Source organism: Dromaius novaehollandiae, chromosome 16 (genome assembly GCF_036370855.1).
Source record: "Dromaius novaehollandiae isolate bDroNov1 chromosome 16, bDroNov1.hap1, whole genome shotgun sequence".
NCBI classification, from domain to species: domain Eukaryota; kingdom Metazoa; phylum Chordata; class Aves; order Casuariiformes; family Dromaiidae; genus Dromaius; species Dromaius novaehollandiae.
This window is the reverse complement of record NC_088113.1, coordinates 10,104,756-10,122,042: the sequence shown is the minus strand read 5'-3', so window position 1 is coordinate 10,122,042 and position 17,287 is coordinate 10,104,756. Positions and strand designations below refer to the sequence as shown.

The 17,287-nt window shown below is 57.2% G+C and overlaps 2 protein-coding genes across 2 annotated transcripts in view; one reads left to right on the top strand and one right to left on the bottom strand.

The window, feature by feature from the left end:
- Nucleotides 1–2,231, bottom strand: part of MATN4 (matrilin 4) — a 22,949-nt gene extending 20,718 nt beyond the window's left edge. The window contains exon 1 of the mRNA XM_064521434.1: nucleotides 2,146–2,231. The gene's annotated coding sequence lies outside the window, so the exon portion shown is untranslated. The remainder of the gene's footprint in view (nucleotides 1–2,145) is intronic.
- RBPJL (recombination signal binding protein for immunoglobulin kappa J region like) overlaps nucleotides 1–17,287 on the top strand; it is a 24,756-nt gene extending 7,469 nt beyond the window's left edge. Inside the window, exons 2-12 of the mRNA XM_064521435.1 lie at nucleotides 2,114–2,189; nucleotides 9,429–9,554; nucleotides 11,376–11,446; nucleotides 11,583–11,698; nucleotides 13,469–13,643; nucleotides 14,096–14,233; nucleotides 15,118–15,227; nucleotides 15,456–15,596; nucleotides 15,896–16,051; nucleotides 16,174–16,277; nucleotides 16,802–17,287. Coding sequence (XP_064377505.1) covers nucleotides 2,114–2,189; nucleotides 9,429–9,554; nucleotides 11,376–11,446; nucleotides 11,583–11,698; nucleotides 13,469–13,643; nucleotides 14,096–14,233; nucleotides 15,118–15,227; nucleotides 15,456–15,596; nucleotides 15,896–16,051; nucleotides 16,174–16,277; nucleotides 16,802–17,075 — 1,487 coding nt within the window. The 3' untranslated portion in view covers nucleotides 17,076–17,287. The remainder of the gene's footprint in view (nucleotides 1–2,113; nucleotides 2,190–9,428; nucleotides 9,555–11,375; nucleotides 11,447–11,582; nucleotides 11,699–13,468; nucleotides 13,644–14,095; nucleotides 14,234–15,117; nucleotides 15,228–15,455; nucleotides 15,597–15,895; nucleotides 16,052–16,173; nucleotides 16,278–16,801) is intronic.

The window sequence follows — 17,287 nt, the reverse complement described above, 5'->3', positions numbered from 1 at the left end:
CTGGAGGGTATCCTGTGGGGAAACACTGCCACAGCTGTGCAACAGTTTCTGCAAAGCCTCCCGAGCACACGCCTATACCCTTCTCTTTAAGGGAGCTATTTTTAAATGCTCTTCATTCAGCCAAGACGGGAGGGGGAACAGAACCCTTCTAACTGCTAGAAGTGTTACTCGATACTTCAAGCTATGTCTGTGCTGCCAGGATCTATAGCGGGGCAGTTCCTGCCAGCCCGCAGCATGCAACAAAAAGCGCAAATTCCCACTTCCCGCGCCTGACCTCTCAATGCAGCCCTTGTGGCACCTCTGACTACAGGCTGCTCGAGCTCCACTAAAGCGAACTGAACCCAAGTGATCAATTTGCTACTGTTTGGACTCAACGTGGAGAAAACACAATTACTCTAATGACTAGTCCTAGGAGCCGCTGAGCCTTCCGGCATGGCTGGAGGAGACACGTGTGTGACATCTGGCACAAGAGGGACCGTTTCTTTGGCAATAGCTCATTTTTAATAAGTTGCTCTACAAGCACAACTCAATCACTTTTTTGTCGCTTTTTCCTTTCTAGGTCCTATTTATTCACTCACGGTAGAGTTCATCTGTAATTCACATGTGTATGTAGACACACACACTACTTATCTCTCTCTCCACATGTTTCAGCCCTATTCATCAAGCGTTTGTAAATGGCATTTTATGAGCACTGATTTTTAACAAGGCAGGCACACTGTTCGGAAAGCTAACAAAGGGGCCCCTATTGGAAAGTTTAAAAGTGTTTAAACGAAAGTTTCTCTTGAAAACCTTTAACCCCTACTGCCAACCTCACAGGAAATACTGTGTTTTGAGCAATCAGAGCACAAACATCTTCTGCAACCGCAAATTGCCTACAATAGGCTGCCTTGTTGGCTATGTTCTTTCTGTTTGCTGCCGTCTCCAGCAAAGGTAACTCCCAAGCCCATCTTGCACTAATCTCATAAAATGCTTTTTAATTCTTCAAAAAAAAATGCAGCTTCCACAAAAATGAACAACAGCTTTTTCCAGTTGGATGCAGCAATACCCCGTCTGCTTAGATGTAAAGTGTCGTTTTACTATAAATACCAAGATCTCTCGCATGCCTTCCAGATGGGAATTTGTATTTCAGATGAGGCCAAATTTCTCCCTGGAGTTAACTCTGCTGTTCATGTTGCCGTGTCCTGGTGGCAAGTATCAGAGCCGAGGTCCAAGAGCAAGTCCTCCTGCCAGCCGGCAGAAGGAGGGGAAAAAAACCCAGTGGGGCACATACCATCACAGCATATATCTGCTTAACTTCACTTAGCTTGGAAGACTGTGTGTTAGCACAACTATGATGAGGACAGAATAGCCTGACTTCCCAAACAAGTTTTCCACATAATATTGCTTGTGCCAAATGTGCCCAAAGCTAATTTTTCCTGTGAAATGATTAGGATTATAAGCCAAAGGTGGGTGATTGCTTATGCAAACGTATTTACAAGTATGCACAGACCCAATTTTCCAGTACTGCAGAAATGGTGCAAAATAGACCTGAGGCACAGCTCTGAGCTTATCTTCTTGCACAATCTAGATTTCATATTGCTCAGTATGCTTCACCCAGGTGCATCAGACCTTATTCTCCTCTGCTAAAACAGACCCTCAATTATATCAGTAGAAACTTGCCCGAAAGCTAAGCAAAAGGTGAGGCCGTAGGTTGCAAGCTGAGGCATCCCGACAGCTGGGAAGGGCTCGCATCCCCCGCACGGGTGCAGCTTGCTGCCGCGGGGCCGGGCGCCCGCTTGTTCCGCTGCAGACACCGGCCCCGGCCGGCGCGTCGGGCGGGGGGGCGAGCGGCGGCCCCGCAGCGCGGCTCCGACGGGGGGAGCGCATCGCCGGGAAACGTCGGGAAGGCTCCAGCCCGCGCCTCTGGGGCAAAACCCTGTGCCAAAAGCCCCGCTCTTCCCTCTCTCCCTTCGCTATTCCTTCGGGGCGGGGGGAAACCTCACTTCGCTCCCCGCCGGGAATGCTGCGCCCGGGGGCGGCGGGTCCCGCCGCGGTGCTCGGCGCTGCGCACCGGCGTCCCGGGGGGCAGCGCGGGGCTCGGGCTGCCTCTCACCTCCCTCCCCTTCCCCGCCAGGTGCGGCGGCGCCCGCGGAGCCCCTCACTCACCCGGGCCGGCCGCGGAGCCGGTCCCCGCCGCGCTGCTGGGCCAGGTACGGCGGGCGCGGGGCGGTGCGCGGGCGCGGGGCTGCTCGGCGGCGGCGCTGCGGGCGGCGGGGCCCGGCGCGGCATTTAACGGGGCGGCGGGAGGCGGGAGGGAGGGAGGGAGGGCGGCGGGGCGGCACCACCTCCGCGCCCGGCAGCGCCGCGGGGGCTCGAACCCGCGGTCCGGGAAGGGCGGCCCGGGCCGGGGGGGGGCGAGGGCCGCGGGCAGGTGGAAATTGCACCCGTGGAAGGTGCCGGTCGGGAGCAAGCGTAGCAGCGGGGTTATTCACGGCTTCAACAGCCGGGAGAGGCTGCTTTTTTTTTCTTTTTTTTCCTTTTTTTCCTCCCCCCTCATCGGCTGCGGGAGTGCGTTTGGGAACTCTGTAACTCTCACGGTCCTGGAAAAGACAGTTTAAGCTCACAGCATCCTTCGGTGTGAGCTGCAGTGATCTGGGAGTTTAGGAAACCCTGCAGGTAATGGTCACGGAGTAGGAAAGCGGGTCCGAATCAGTGACGGACCAGAGCACTGAGGATTTCGGAGGCTCTGGTCTAGCTGCTCGCAGGGAGGCCCAGGGATGCGCCCTGCCGGAGCGATGGGGGGATCAGCAGCCGCTCACGGACAAGGCACAGCAGACCTTCCCCTGCCTCGCACCTCCTCACAGCACTTACGTGCGCGTACTGGTGGCAGGAAGGATTTGTCTGCTTTAAAAACTCTTTTTTCCCACTTTGCACTAACATAAATGACTGCAGGAGGAACACGAAAAGGGACATCACAGTACACCATACGCATTACTTGCATTTGTCTAGCAGACAGGACAGTACTGTGTCACCCAGCTTTTCGGAGCTGAGCGTCTCGGTGCTGCTGGGGTGGTCAAAGGGCAGTGAGGAGCACCGCCGGGACAGCCAGCCCCCTGGCCGCCGTCCCCCCGCGGAGCGCGCAGCGGCACCGTTTCCGCACTGCCTGTGCTGGGCTGGTGTTTGCTGTTGGTGTGGTCAATAAATCCCCCAAGCTCAGCAAAGGCTGAATTTCACTTGTGTGTGCAGTGACAAAAATATAGGATTTATAAATACCCATGCATATACAAGAGCTTGTGGGTTGGGTTGGTCTGGATTAAAGGAGGTATTGAAAAATCAGGGAAGCCAGAAACTGCAGGCTTCTCGTTTCTGTGATTTCTAATGGCTTTTCCTTTCGCATAAACATTGCATTGACTCCATACCCAGGAGCACTGCAGGCATTTACTCCGCTGCTCAGCACAAAATATAGCTCAGACCTCTAAAATGGGTCTTCATTATTAGGACGCTCGGTTTCCATAATCACAGGGAAGAACAATTGCACTCTGTGGCAGCAAGTCTCCGGCAAGCCGCAGGGCAGCTGGGTGCGAAGCAAAGCGGCAGCTCCCTTGGTGGGGAGAAGCGAAAAATAAAATTGAATTCAGTGCTAGCTGCACTCGATGACAGCGTTAGCACGAGTTCGAGTTACTTGCACAAACAGTGGTTTGAAGACCCCATCCTGGAGCAGCAGCAGAGAGGATCGTGTTTTGATCTCCTGAGCCAGGTGCTTTGATTACGAGGGGACCAAGAAAGTCGGACCGCTTCCTTCGCCGGCAGAACCAGTTAGTGCCAGCCAGCAGCACGCACCAGCCTCACCGCTGCTGCTGGAAAGCCATGAGGCAGGCGGCATGGTCCTGTCGATGCCTGCAAAATGCTGCTCCTGCTCTTGTGAGCACCTGGGGGGACAAACCCTCCCGAGCTGCCCTCGCAGAGGGAGGGTGCCGCGGGAGCAGGCCAGCGCACGTCCTCCGCGGCGCCCCGCAGTGTGCCTGGGGCAGCAGGACGCGCAGCCAAGCGCAGGGGCCAGGGAAGACGCAGGAGCGCAGCTGGGGAAGGCCGAGCTGAAAAGGCACCTTTGTTGCGTTTCCTCTTTTTTAATATATATAGGAGTGGCGCCTGCGACAGGGCAGGTAACACAAGAAGCCGGCCTGAGTGGGAAGCGTGGGAAGCTCGGGGCTGCAGCGAGCTGTACGGTAGGAGATACACAGCGATGCACGGTGTTACCTAACCCCGTGGGGACAGAGGAGAGGACAGAACACGTTCCCCCGCTGGACAAAGCGGGGATTGATACGGCCACGCCGAGCAGCTTGCACTTGCTGCTTCGGAGATGATGGCTCGTTTTCAGCTTCCCCGTTAAACAGCAGCTCCCCTAAAATCAGCAGTGCGGCTGCAGGCTCTAACGCCACCAAGCCCCGTTGCAGGAATTCCCTCGATGCTGTGGTCAAACCTTGTGTCTTCTGCGGAAAGCGTCCAGGGCCCTGCTTTTCCTCGACCTCGCGGCAGCTGGCGGCTTTTGCAGACTCAGCAGCCTGCAGTGCCAGCGCGCGGCTCCACGAGGCCGGTGCCTGCAAGAGGCACGCGCGGGGCGAGCGGTGAGCGTGGGCGCTGGTGACATGTCCACCCAGGACCGCGTAGGACTCGCCGCTTGCGATCCGCTGCGCTGCCCATGAGTGAAGGCCCTGCGCAGCAATACGGCGAATGCCCGCGGGGGCCTGGGTCTGGGTGCTGCTGTCGCATCTGCGCCTTCGGGACAGAGGCACCCAGAAGACGCACCTCTGGCTGCGCTGGCAGCCTCTCCTGAATTATCTCCGAAAATACTGTACCAAAAGGCAGGAAAAGCCCGTGATGCTGCCAGCCAAAGGAGGGAGAACCGGTTCACAGGAATCAGCTCAGCAGAGAGGTCACGGCCCGTGGAGCCGAGGGAGGCAATGCCTCCCCACCCCTCGCTCTCGCTTTGCCTCCACATAATACCGGACTTTGTGCGAAAGCATTTGATTCCCAGCTGAGAATTCAGGCTCTGAAAAGGAGGCTTTTAGCCCACGCTCGGAGAACCTGGCCCGCGCAGCGCTGCTAACACGACACTGAACCAACACTGCACTACAATCAAAGCATTTTAATAATTTAATATAATAAATGTCAGGAGGAGTGAATAATTCCCTGTAACGCTGAACAGCCTGTAGGTGCCAGAAAGAGCCAAGTAGGTATATTGAGCTCCTTTAGCAATAGCCCTTTGACTTTGTGAAGGTAAATTTAAACCAGATGACGGATGCTGGGTGGTCGCCTCCACAGTCAGAATGGTGAGCACTGTTCAGAAGTGCGTCACTGGGACAATTTAGCCCCCAAATTTGGAAAGTAATGGCTGCAGAGAAAGGACAGGGGGAAGAAAAAGAAAAAAACACAGGTTTCTAAGTAGTCATTATAGTTAACCCAGCTAGACATCGAATCCAAAGAACTAGGATTTGTTTACCTGCCTTTGGCATGTACAGTCCCACTCTAAGTAGTAAATAGCATGTGCATAATTGCGCCAGAAGGCTCCTTGATGAGCTCTGCACAGCAACCTGCATGCCTCCGGTGTTACGTACGGCTGATGGGGAGCAGTGATACCTGCACAAGCCCGGCCCTGCCCTGAGCCGGTGCAGCGGGAGGGTCTGTGGAGCAGGCGTCGCTGCTGGCCCTGCTGTCAGCATGCGTCTTCATCCACAGGTTTTGGCTGTTTGCACCCGAACGCTCCCTGCCGCTGCCTCGCCGCGGTGCAAGCCTCTTCCTTACCCTGCCCCTGCAACGGGGGACGTCAGCTGGTAGCGGCTCTGGCTGGCAGAGCAGCTGCCTGTAGGTGCCTCGTCCTTGCGTTGCCATGGGCTGGCAATGGGCATCTTCCCAGAAAAGCTGAAGATTTTCCTAGCAGGCTCCAGGCCTCTCCCAGCTCCCATGGCTGCCGCCTCCACGGTGCCTGCCTCCGCATGCCGGCCCTCCGGGAGGAGCGACCAGCAGCTCCGTGGGAACACGCCGCCTGGCCGACCCCCAGCCACGCGGATGGGCGCCAGAGAGTGCTTTGGGGCTGGCGGACAACACGAATCCATTGCTGAGCCCTCCCTTAGGGCTGCGCCCTCCGGATGGAGCACGTGTCCCTGCTGAGCTGTAACAAGGACCCAAAGATATGCTCCTCATTTTGCACTGAACAGTGAAAGATGAGACCCACCAGGGAAAAAGTCAGGCCTTAGCCTGGTCCTCCACTGCACGGAGTTCACTGTCGCTGACAAAATGAGGGTGAAATGCTACTGCATGGAGCCAGCAATGATTTATTCTTGTTTTTCACTGTGTTGTATTAGCATGAAAGAACAGACAAAGTCAGGCCAGTGGACAACCTTCTCCTTGGTCCACATCAATATGTATCCAGATCATGATCAGAAATGATTCCACCAAAAAGACGTTTGCACATATATTCACAAATCCTTTTTTTAGATGAAGGGAAAAGTAACGAAGGCCAGTCAAAGCTTACACTGCAATACTGTGTATGGACTGAATATTGCTGCTATGGAAAAGGATTAGATAGCTTTCCTACTGGATATCTTAGGTTGTGCAAGGGCATAAACCATTAAGCAGAAAGGCTGGAATTATCTTTTCAGCAAGATGAAGTAACTGGTGCTGCCTCAGTCGTGTGCCAGTGGGAAACCAGGTGGTAAAACCGCACCTTCAGCGTGCTCGTGGTGCTCCACCAGGACGGAAAGCAGGCGTCTCCCTGCCCCACGGCGACGGGTCGGAGGGAGCAGATCCAGCCTCAGCACAGGAGCTTTCCAGGGTGATCCAAGGAGCGCCTGGGGCAGAATGGGCCAGCGAAGGTGCTGCCTGCCGGTGGCGGCTGGGCGGCACGGCCGGGGGAGAGCGGCTGTATGGACAGCCGGTGTGCCGGGCTGTCGCCTGGGGCTGGGCACAGTCGCAGTTCATACTCTGCAGGTCATAGTCTCCAGTCAGGGACGGGCTTGCTGTCCCCATAAAACATCCATTTCTCAGATGCAGGGCAGCAGGTAATGCTGTGGGTGACACTGGCACCAGCTGTAAACCTGATTTTGGTGGAGCTCTGTTGATTTATGCTTGCCAGTGATCTAACACATCTAGGATAAAGCATGGAGAACAAGGAGGGCAGGAGGTCTATATTGCCACCTAATAACCGAACAAAGCACCAGTGGGAAAATCCATGGAGTGCAAAGGAGCTCGTCCTGGTGGGACTGCCTGCCGACAGGGGAGGCGCTGGTCTGTACTTGCTTGCACGCGAGACGTGTTTGCCTTCCATGTACAAACAGGAGATCATCAGCGCTGTTCACGAGGCAGCAAGGCTTAAGTGAAGGGATGCAAGTTTGAGGCTAATTGTAGCACAGTCAGGAGAATCTGTAAAGGGCACGGCCTTTTTTTTAAATGCCTCTGTTGCACTGAGAAGAGCAAAATTGACAGGTGAACTCTCTTACAAGGCTGCTTGGTTGACGGTGGTTGCTGCTTCTCTTCCCAGGATTTGAGGTGGCTTGTGATGTGGGGAGCTCCCCACACACTGCCTTGGGGTGCTGGGCAGGACTCGATCTACAACTCCTCCTGTGTCTGACCCGTTATGCTCTCACTTACTCTCAGCTTGTAGCTAGGGTGATGCACGTTTAGGAGTTAGCAAGACTGTTTTTAATGGGGATGTTTGTGGAGCTGAAGGGCCCGTCCTCACAGCTTCTCCTCCTCTGGGTACCCTTGCCATTTTCTCCTGGTGGCTCAGCAATGGATTAGCAGCTGTGGCTTGGTACTTCACAGCCTTCACCCACACATGTTATGTGGGGAAGATGCAGGCATATTTTTAAAGGAAAGCTCTCCTCCTTTTCACAGCCGTGAAACTTGAAGGCTTGGCAGGAGGGGAGCAGCTCTGTGCACCAGCAAGCCACCTGGGAGCTTTTGTGGTGAACAAGCTGCATCTTTGACCACTGCTGTTTGTCTCTGATGTGAGGCCATCATTTTGTGGAGAGCAGAAGGTCATGAGTGACCCCAGCAGATTGGTGAGAGTCAAGAACCAGAGCCTGAAACAAGTTTTCACATGGCTCTCTCCTGAGGAAACCAGATCCGGTTTGCCTGATACTTATCCTGGCGTGCCCCAAAACATCCCTGTTGCACATGAAGCAGAAACAGAGAACCATGGCCCCAATACCAACAGGCAGAAACATCCCTCTGGAGCAAGGCAAGGAAGTTGAGCGTGTGGAATAAATGAGCTCAGGTTTAAGTCATGCTTTTTTCATGACCAGCCAAGCTGTGTCCTGTTGGTAGGAGCAATTGCTATGGACTGTACCCAGCTGCCACGCGCCAAACGTCGCCAGATGCACTGAGGGGCTCCTGTCCTGGCAGCTCCCCCTTTCCTCTCCTCTAGTGTCTTCTCATTCAGCCAGAGGCACTTGGTGGGCTAAGGGGGTGTTCAGCAGGGCATGAGCTGATGCTCTCCAGAAGGATGGTCTCACCTCCTGGGAAAGCAAGTCAATACCAGAAAAGGTCTCCCTAGTAAAGCCCCTCAGCTCTCCCCTGTGGTCTCCCTGCTCTGACACAAGTGTCCCACGTGGCAGGGCAGGGCAGCGGAGGTGACTGGGACTTGCCTCAGCTCTCCCCAGCCTGCCAGCACACAACCTGCAAGGTTAGCAAGATACGAGCTGGATGCCCAGCACATGGGAACTCCTTCCAGCCAGCAGAGCAGAGTGAGCAAAACCACACAGTTTTTAGGTCTCAGGGAGAAAAATGCAACTATTTCCACCCAACAACTATTGCAGAAACAAAATAGGAACTTTCGTTTGCGTGACAGGTCCCTAACTGCACTCACTGCTCAGCAGCATCCGTTTCCCGATTCATCAAAAAGATGCTCAGAAACACATCACGTGACTGCATCAGGTGAAGACATGCATTAACGATCAGTTAAAGCACTGCCACCACCATGTGGGACTGGAAGTCCTACAAAGGAGCGTTTCAGAGCTATAAACATAGTCCCCTGTACGTGTTTGATCAAAAGCTGAAGAAGCAGCTTATTCGGTTATCCAAACATGATGTTTCTATTAAACAACGACCCTGGTCTTACAGCAGCTGAGATGTTCTCTGACCTCCAGTGCTTTCCAACAGAAACACTGGCTCGTCTTGTCCTTCCTCGTGCCGTCAGGCTGGACACTGGACGGAGGGTCTCTGAAACAGAGACCAGTGACCGAAAAGTGGACACAAGTGGTGCGAAAGGGCTTGTCTCAAAATGACCCTAAAAATTTTCTGGGCACTATTCTATGTCTAGCTGCATGATGCAATGGGCAGAGAGAAACTAGGCAGCATCCAGACTGCTTCTGCTCTGCTCAGTGCAGGGCTATTTTGTTATCAAGGTGCAGGTCTGGTGTTACTAGTGCTATGGGACCACTGTTTTTCAGATCCAACCCGTACCAAACTGACCTGCTTCGGGATGGCGTGCGTAGGTACCTGCAGCTGCCGGCAGACCAGACGGTACTGATACTGCATGCAAAAGTCGCACAAAAGTCATACGGCAATGAAAAAAGGTAGGACATCTCCCCAGCTTCTTAGATAGCTCTGTGCTTAGAAGGCCACTTCCAAAAGCAACTACCTAAAGCTCAATTTTCACCTCACTAGATTTTTCTAATCTACTCCGATGAGGCAAATAACTTAACCCCTTTCCATCCACCCGTGACCTCTTTGCATCCCAATCTGTCTTTCAGTCTGCATGAATTTAGTAACATAAGAAGGCATATAAACTCTCCCCTGCATTGATCTGAGTCAGACTTTGCTAGTGGTTAGATTCCTCCCTTAAAGTACCAGAGATTAGAGAGAAGATGAAGTAAAAGGAGAAAAGAAACTATTCGAATCTTACCCCTTAAGAATGAAATTAGGAAGGCTCTGAAAAGGAAAGGTTAGTGTTACCAGTGCTCTGGAAATCTTGTCTTAAAATCTGATATACCACATCAGTGACTGGGACATTTCCATCAGTGTCCAGGGTCTCCAAAAAGCTGCTGTTTTTGAAAATACTTCCCACATTGCAAGAACACCTTGAGGTTCTTCTGGTCAATTCAAAGCTTCAGAATTGCTATTCCTGGGCTGTGACGTCAGACCATGCCACTGCAATATAATTAATCTTCCATTAACCTTTGTGATATAAATAACCTCTGTTATTGCTGAGTGGGGAGAAGGTATGAGGAGACAAGCTCTACCTCTAAAGCTTAACTGCATCCAGATGCAAACACCCCCAGAAAGACAGCACTAAGCTGGCTACAGTATATCTACAAAATCCACATCCATATCCAGCTTCCCTCCCGGTATGGCTGGGCAGTAGGCAAAGGTTTTATTTCAGACCTGGTTTCCTGGCCAGGAGGCTCTTGTCATCTCAGTGAGCTCAGCCGGGGAGGGAAGGTACTGTGTCCCCAAGCCTAGGAGACAGCCCCTTCCCCTGCTTCGGGTACAGCTCAGAGGATGAGCATGGAAAACAGATGCCAAGTCTGAAGAAGAGCAAACCAGTACACAGCTCCTAGGTTAAAGTTTAAAGGCACTGCTGCTGGTTCTCCTTCATGGGGGGTTTCAGGGTCCCATGCTATAGATGACCTGATTAAATAACCCCTTATCCCAGGACTTTAGGGCCCAGAAATATCAAACCACCCTGCAGGGGTGTTTCCAGTGCTAGCATTTTACATAGCATCACTGGAGGATGAATTTGCACCATTCACACGAGTGCAAAGACAGTGGAAACCTAAATAAAACACAGGAAAATATGTTTCCAAAATGTTGGATATAGATTTATTTGCATTGGGCGCCGAAGCTGGCTGTGAATGTGGCCTCTGTTCCCAACCTGCCGAAGGCGCCACATTCCAGGCTGGCGCAGACGCGGGGAGGGGAGGCTCTCACCGCCGCTCGGGGCCGCGTGCGGCAGGACGGGCAGCCCCCAGGGCCCCCCCCCAGATGTGGCGGCTGCTGGCGGGTGCCCGTGCTGGGGGCCGCGGCCGGAGGAATCGCACGTCTCCGGTGCTGTAGGGGTGCCAGGAGCAGCTGCGCTGCGGCGCGGGCCGGGGGGGCTGGAAACGCTGCCTCAGCAAGGCGAATTGCTGCCCGTGCCCGGCTGGTGCTCGGGCCACCAGAGCTTCCCCAGCTGCCTCGGTGGCACTGAAACACGAGCTGCTGGCTGGGCTGATGTTATGCTCCCCCAGCCCGTCCCCGTCCCCGCAGGGCCACGTACCTGGGAGGGGGCAGCTTTGCTCCAGGCGAAGGGCTCCAGTCTCAGCACCGCTGTGCAAACGCCCCAAGCTGCTCTTCTCTGTGGAGCGCCTTCACTGGGCTTTTAAGCACAGTCACAAAATATCCTCATGTCTTCCCAGGTTTTTCTGCCCCCCACCTTGTGTTTATCTGACCGGGCCAGGGTGGAAGTTAAAGCAGGAGCAGATCAAAGGTAAGCGCTCGGTGGCAGCCCTGGGCCACCTCCTCTGCGCCGTGGAGGACTGATCTCATCTCTGCCAAGGGGAAAGTTATGCAGTTATCCTGTTTCTTTTCTTTTTTTCATCCCCGTGTTGCCCCGTGTCCTGCAGCCAGGGACCTGGGAGAGGCCGGTTCCCGGGTGTGCGGGTACATGGGGCTGGACAGCATGGGCAGCAGCCTCACGGAGACGCAGAAACTCAGCTTCGAGGAGCAGCCGGACTCGAAGGTAAGTCCCGCTGCTCCCGCCACCCGCTCCCGCCCCACAGGCCCCACGCTTACCCCGGGCTGCCATTCCCCTTGCCTCACCCGCAGCCGACGAGTCCTCGGCAGCGCTCGCCTTCCCGCTGCGCCGCTATCTGTGCAAGGACGCCGGGTCCGTGCTGCAGCCTCAGCAGCGGCTCTTGGGAGAGGTGCTGTGCTTTGGGGGTCAGTGCTGGTGCGGGGAGGGCGAGAGGACAGCACCTACCCAGGGCTGTCGGCAGGGATGCGGGGCAGGATGACCGCTGCTGCTCCAGGGCACCCGCCAGCCTCCCCCGGCCGCTGCAGTCCCCAGCCGGCCCCGCTGCAGCCAGCTTTCGTAGGGTGCTCGAGGACACCCCGGCTAACGGCCGCCCGACTGCCTGGGGGGCTCCCGGTGATGTGGAGGCAACTGCCAGCACCCCAAGGACCTGCTGCGGGGGTGGCGTGTCTTGGCCAACACTTGGCCAACACTTGGCCTGACTCAACAGACCCTACAGACGCCTGGTTCCTGTCCCTGCTGCAGTTACCAGCTGCAGGACCCCCGCCACGGGTTAGCTCTGCCTGGGTTAGCTCTGCCCCCGCATCCCACTGCCCGCGGGCAGTTGCGCAGGGTGCACGCGGATGGGAGCACACATCGGCTGTGCTCGCTTCAAGCCGTTTGAATATTTGCTGCTGCTCCCAGCAGCTCCACGCCAGAAGATGCTCCTGCTCCCCACTGTCCTGCTCGGGGTGTTACATTTCTGCCGTTGCACAAATCGCTCTTCCCGCTTGCTCTGCCGTCCTTTCGTGGCACGTGCGGTGGCCAGAGCAGCCAGCCAAGCTCCTTGGGCTTGCAAAGAAACCAGTCTTTCTTCATCACCATCTTTTAAGGTCTGCGGCCCCTGTGGTGGGCAAGCTGCCAAAAATCACACAGCTTCCTCCGCCCGTTATATTCTCCCCATGAACCGCAGTGCTGCTTATCGCAAAATGAAAGCCGGTCTTTCAGTTGCAGATAAACAGCTAAAGAAAACAGCAGTCGATCCCAAACTTCAAGAGCGCGAGCAGAGATTTGGCGTCTTTTGATAGGGGAAAAAAAGGAAAAAAGTGTTATCTCGGGTCTCTGAAGAATGCGGGGTCTGAGCTGGGCCGGAGGTGGCACAGAAAGGGCCTTTGTGTGCAGCGCTTAGGTACCGCTAAAGCGTGGCCTATCAGCCCAGACGGAGAGCTGGGATGGCTGCGAAGCTGTAAACCCAGGGCGACGTCTCATGTTATGTGGGATAAATCACGTGTGAACATTCGTTTCCATGAGGGATTCTCTGCCCCCAGTGTAAATAAAGCCTCTGCCGATCCCCAGCTCTTCATTGCACCTGTAATAACAGCTCCAATTGTTTCCCCCGTTAAATGAACCTGGGGCTTTTGAATGAGAGCTATTATGTCCTCGCGGGATGGCCGTGTCCAGCAGGCGAGGTGCCGGCGGCTCCGTGCCGGCGGGCCCCGCACACCTCCGGCCCCGAGGGATGTGAGCAAATCCCGTGCACCGCGCGGGGTGGCCGGGCCGGCGGTGAGGAGGGTGAAGGCTCGCAGCGAAAGCCGAAGGCTTTCAGCAGCTGGTTCCTGCACGCTGGGTACGGCGTGGGGCAAGGCGAGCTGCTGGTCTGGGCTCGCAGGAGCAGCTCGTCTCACCCCGCTCAGCAAAGGGTGAGCCGGACTGCAGGAAAGGTGCTCCCGGGCCGGGCTGGGCTCTGCGGCCTCCCTCCCCGGCGCCTCTCTGCCGCAGGGCTTCGGCTGCGCCAAGGCGCTCTACATCTCGGACGCGGACAAGCGCAAGCATTTCCGCCTGGTCCTGAAGCTCTTCTTCAGCAACGGGCAGGAGATCGGCACCTTCCACAGCAAGCTCATCAAAGTCATCTCCAAGCCCTCGCAGAAGAAGCAGTCGCTGAAGAACACGGACCGTGAGTAGGGGCGGCTGGGCACGTGGGGCGGTGGGAGGGTGCCACATACCCCTCCCCAGGCGCCCGCCTCCACGGTGGGGGACAGCATGCACCAGCCTGGGGTGGGATGCTCGCTGAGCCAGGCTTGAGCAGCCAGGCCAGATCCAAAACCCACTGGCGCCCCTCCAAGAAAGGACATACCTGGGTGCACTGGTGGCTCTTTTCTGAAGGTTCGCCCACCGTGATGGATAGTGCCCTGATGCCAGTGCACTCCCTCCTCTGCAGGCTTCATCTCTAGTTTTTCAAAGCCCGGCTTGGCTGGCTCTTACATGAATGGAAAGCCAGCAGGGAGTGCTTTTAGTGGTGGTTGTACCCATAACTGTGACTTCTCCTCCATGGGCTTGACCAAAACAGCAGTAGTTCAAGCCCATGCAGCCCTGGCAAGTGCTAACCCAGCCTCTTCCCGCCCACAGTGTGCATTTCCTCGGGCTCCAAAGTCTCGCTCTTCAACCGCCTGCGCTCCCAGACTGTCAGCACCCGCTATCTCTCCGTCGAGGGGGGAGCCTTCATCGCCAGTGCCCGGCAGTGGGCAGCCTTCACCCTCCACCTGGGTAAGGAGCCTCACGGGGCTGCTCAGCGCCTGCCCTGTGTCCAGAGCCGCCCTCCTCTGGCTGCGGAGCCGGCCCGGCACGCTGGGCTGAGCTGGCTTGGGGGGGTCAGAACGCCAAGCTGCACCTCTACAGCCCTGGCTCTCCCAGCCGCAAAGCCAGCTCTTTGGGGGTCAGGAATTAGCCTGGGAAGGAAGGAACTTGGGCTCAGAGCTCACCTCTGCCAAGGCTTTCTGGTGTGACCTCAGTCATGTCACCTAGCCGCACTCTCTCACCTGTAAAATGCAGAGAAGAGTAGGGCTGGAGATGGAAACGCACGTTAACAGTGAGCACAGCCATCGAGGGCTGGTGGTAGAGCAGGGCTGTCTCTGGCCCCGATGCTTCCCACGCAGGGCCTGGGTTCACCTCCTCGAACGGCAGAGCACTGCCCAGGCCCGGCAGCAGGGCCCTCCCCGGCAGCTCCTCCCTCCTGAGCGGGCTGAAGAAGCAGCAGGGGAACGTGCGGAGAGCCCAGTCACTCCGCTCTTTCCTCTCTCGCAGCCGCCCCAGCTCTCCCTGGAGCCGATGGCCACTTCCCACGGGCTTTAAGGGTTGGGATCATGCCCTGAGCGGGGCAGCAAGAGCGCTGCCGCTCTGCAGGCTCGCGCCTCCAAGTTAGGTACATGCCTGGAAGAGGCCAGATCCCAGCAGCCTCCCTGCGAGCTGCCAAACCCCAGCCCTGCTCCTTTGCTGGCCCCCGGGCGACCAGCGCTGCCTCCAGACGCCATCGCCCGTGTCGGCAGAGCCGGAGAGCGTCCTAGCGCGGAGGTGCCGGGAGCACGCTCAGAGGCGGCTCAAGCAGCTCGCGGGGGCTCGGGGGTAGCACTGTCTCTCTCCCTCCCGCGCAGCCGACGAGCGCTGCGCCTGGAGCGAGTTCCCCCTGAGGGAAGGCTACATCCGCTACGGCTCCGTGGTCCAGCTCATCTGCACGGCTACCGGCGTCGCTCTGCCTCCCCTGGTAAGCCTCCCTCGCCGCGGGGCCCCACGGACACTGCTCCCGGGTTTCCCGGAGCGCTGCGAAGGGCAGCGGGGCTCCCACCCCTCTCCACACCCACGCCTTGGCTCTGCCTCCGTTTCCGAGGGGATTGCCGGGCTGCGCGGTGCAGCACCGGGAGCGCAGCCTCGCCGGCGGCAGGAGGGAGGCCGGGGCGCCGTCCCCCCTGAGCCGGCCGCCTGCCGCCCGCAGATCATCCGGAAGGTCACCAAGCAGTGCGCCATGCTGGACGTGGACGAGCCCATCTCCCAGCTCCACAAGTGCGCCTTCCAGCTGCAGGGCAGCGACCGCATGTACCTGTGCCTCTCCACAGAGAAAGTCGTCCAGTTCCAGGTACCGCGGCGCGAGGGGGCTCCCGCTGCTTGCTGGGCAGCGCGTTTCGGGGAGGGGAGAGGGCTCCGCTAGAGAGGACCGGCCTCCAAATTAAGCTAAGAGTCGCTGCAGACCTCCACCAACCTCCATCCTACCTGCTTCTGGGGGGACCTTGCCACCGGGGAGCGCTGAGGCCTTTGCAAAGACATCACCAGCCCCAGCTGGAGACGCAGCGGCACAGAGCTACTGCCGAAAGCCAGGCGCCGGGGCAGAGCCCGGGTGTCCGGGCTGCCAGCGCTCTGCCGTGACCCTCCCCGCAGGCCTCTCCCTGCCCGAAGGAAGCGAACCGGGAGCTGCTGAACGACGGCTCCTGCTGGACCATCATCGGCACGGAGACGGTGGAGTACACCTTCAGCGAGAGCCTGGCCTGTGCCCGTGAGCCCGTGAGCCCTGTCCCGCTCATCACCGCCCTGCAGGTAGGCAGGGGCCGCGGCCGAGCCAGGCCCAGGAGCATCCCGGCTTCCCGGCACGGGGGCAGAGCAGCCGGCGGGAGCAGGAGGCCGGCGTGGGCCGCCCCGTGATGCTCTGCTCGCTGCAGCTGACGGGCGGAGGGGACGTGGCCATGCTGGAGGTGCAGGGCGAGTATTTCCACGCACACCTGAAGGTCTGGTTCGGAGACGTGGAAGCAGAGACGATGTACAGGTAAAGCGGTAACGGCGGCCGGAAAGCAGCCTGTGAATGAAAGCCAGGTTTGAGCATGGGCTGGGGGCAACAGCATGTGCAGGCTTTGCCGGGTGGCTCTCGGAGCAACATTACTGCTGGTCCTTAAGGGCAGGCTTGCACCGCCCATGCTGCAGGATCAAGCAAAATCATTGCAGGGAAAGACAGGATCGGTTTTGGCTGGCATCTGCCTTGCAGCCAGTTCAGGGTTGCTCCTGGGGTCGGTGCTGGCAGCCATTGCTCCTGGTGGGAGAGGCCCTCCAGCTAGCTGCAGTCTCAGATAGCGGTGGGTGGAGGAGGCAGAGGGACCTCAGAGGGCAGAAAATGGGTGAGCAACCAGCAGAGAAGAACAAAACACCAGGGAGGAGCAGGGAGGCTGGCCAGAGGCTTCCCAAGTCCCAAAGCCGAGCTTCAGGTGACACACGAGACCTCGCCACCAGGTGCAGGGGCTGCACGGGGGCTCCTCCTGAGTTGATGCTCATTTTCCTCCTCTGCGCCCTTCCCAGGAGCCCCAAATCCCTGGTGTGCGTTGTCCCTGACGTCTCTGCGTTTGGCAGCGACTGGAGGTGGCTGCGATATCCCATCACCGTCCCGCTCCTGCTGATCAGGGACGATGGGCTCATCTACTCCAGCTCATTCACGTTCACCTACACCCCAGAGCAGAGCTTCCTCCCCGGGCAGCCCGTCCTCTCGGACATCCCGCAGGACTCGGACAAATTACTTGACAGTATCCACCAGGAGTTCACCAGGACCAACTTCCACCTCTTCATGCAGAGCTAGCAAGCTGGTCCCCCTGGCCACCGGCACTGCAGGAAGCAGAGAGGATCCCTGCGGGATGCTCAGCAGGCTCAAGGCAGTCCCTGCTGAAGGTCCTCGCTGTCCATCAGCTGTCCACCGCGTTATTTTGATTTGCTAATCATCTCTTATAATGACAGCACCTCTCCCTAGTGAAATCTCATGGGGGAGCATCAATAAACCATGCTTCAAGGACA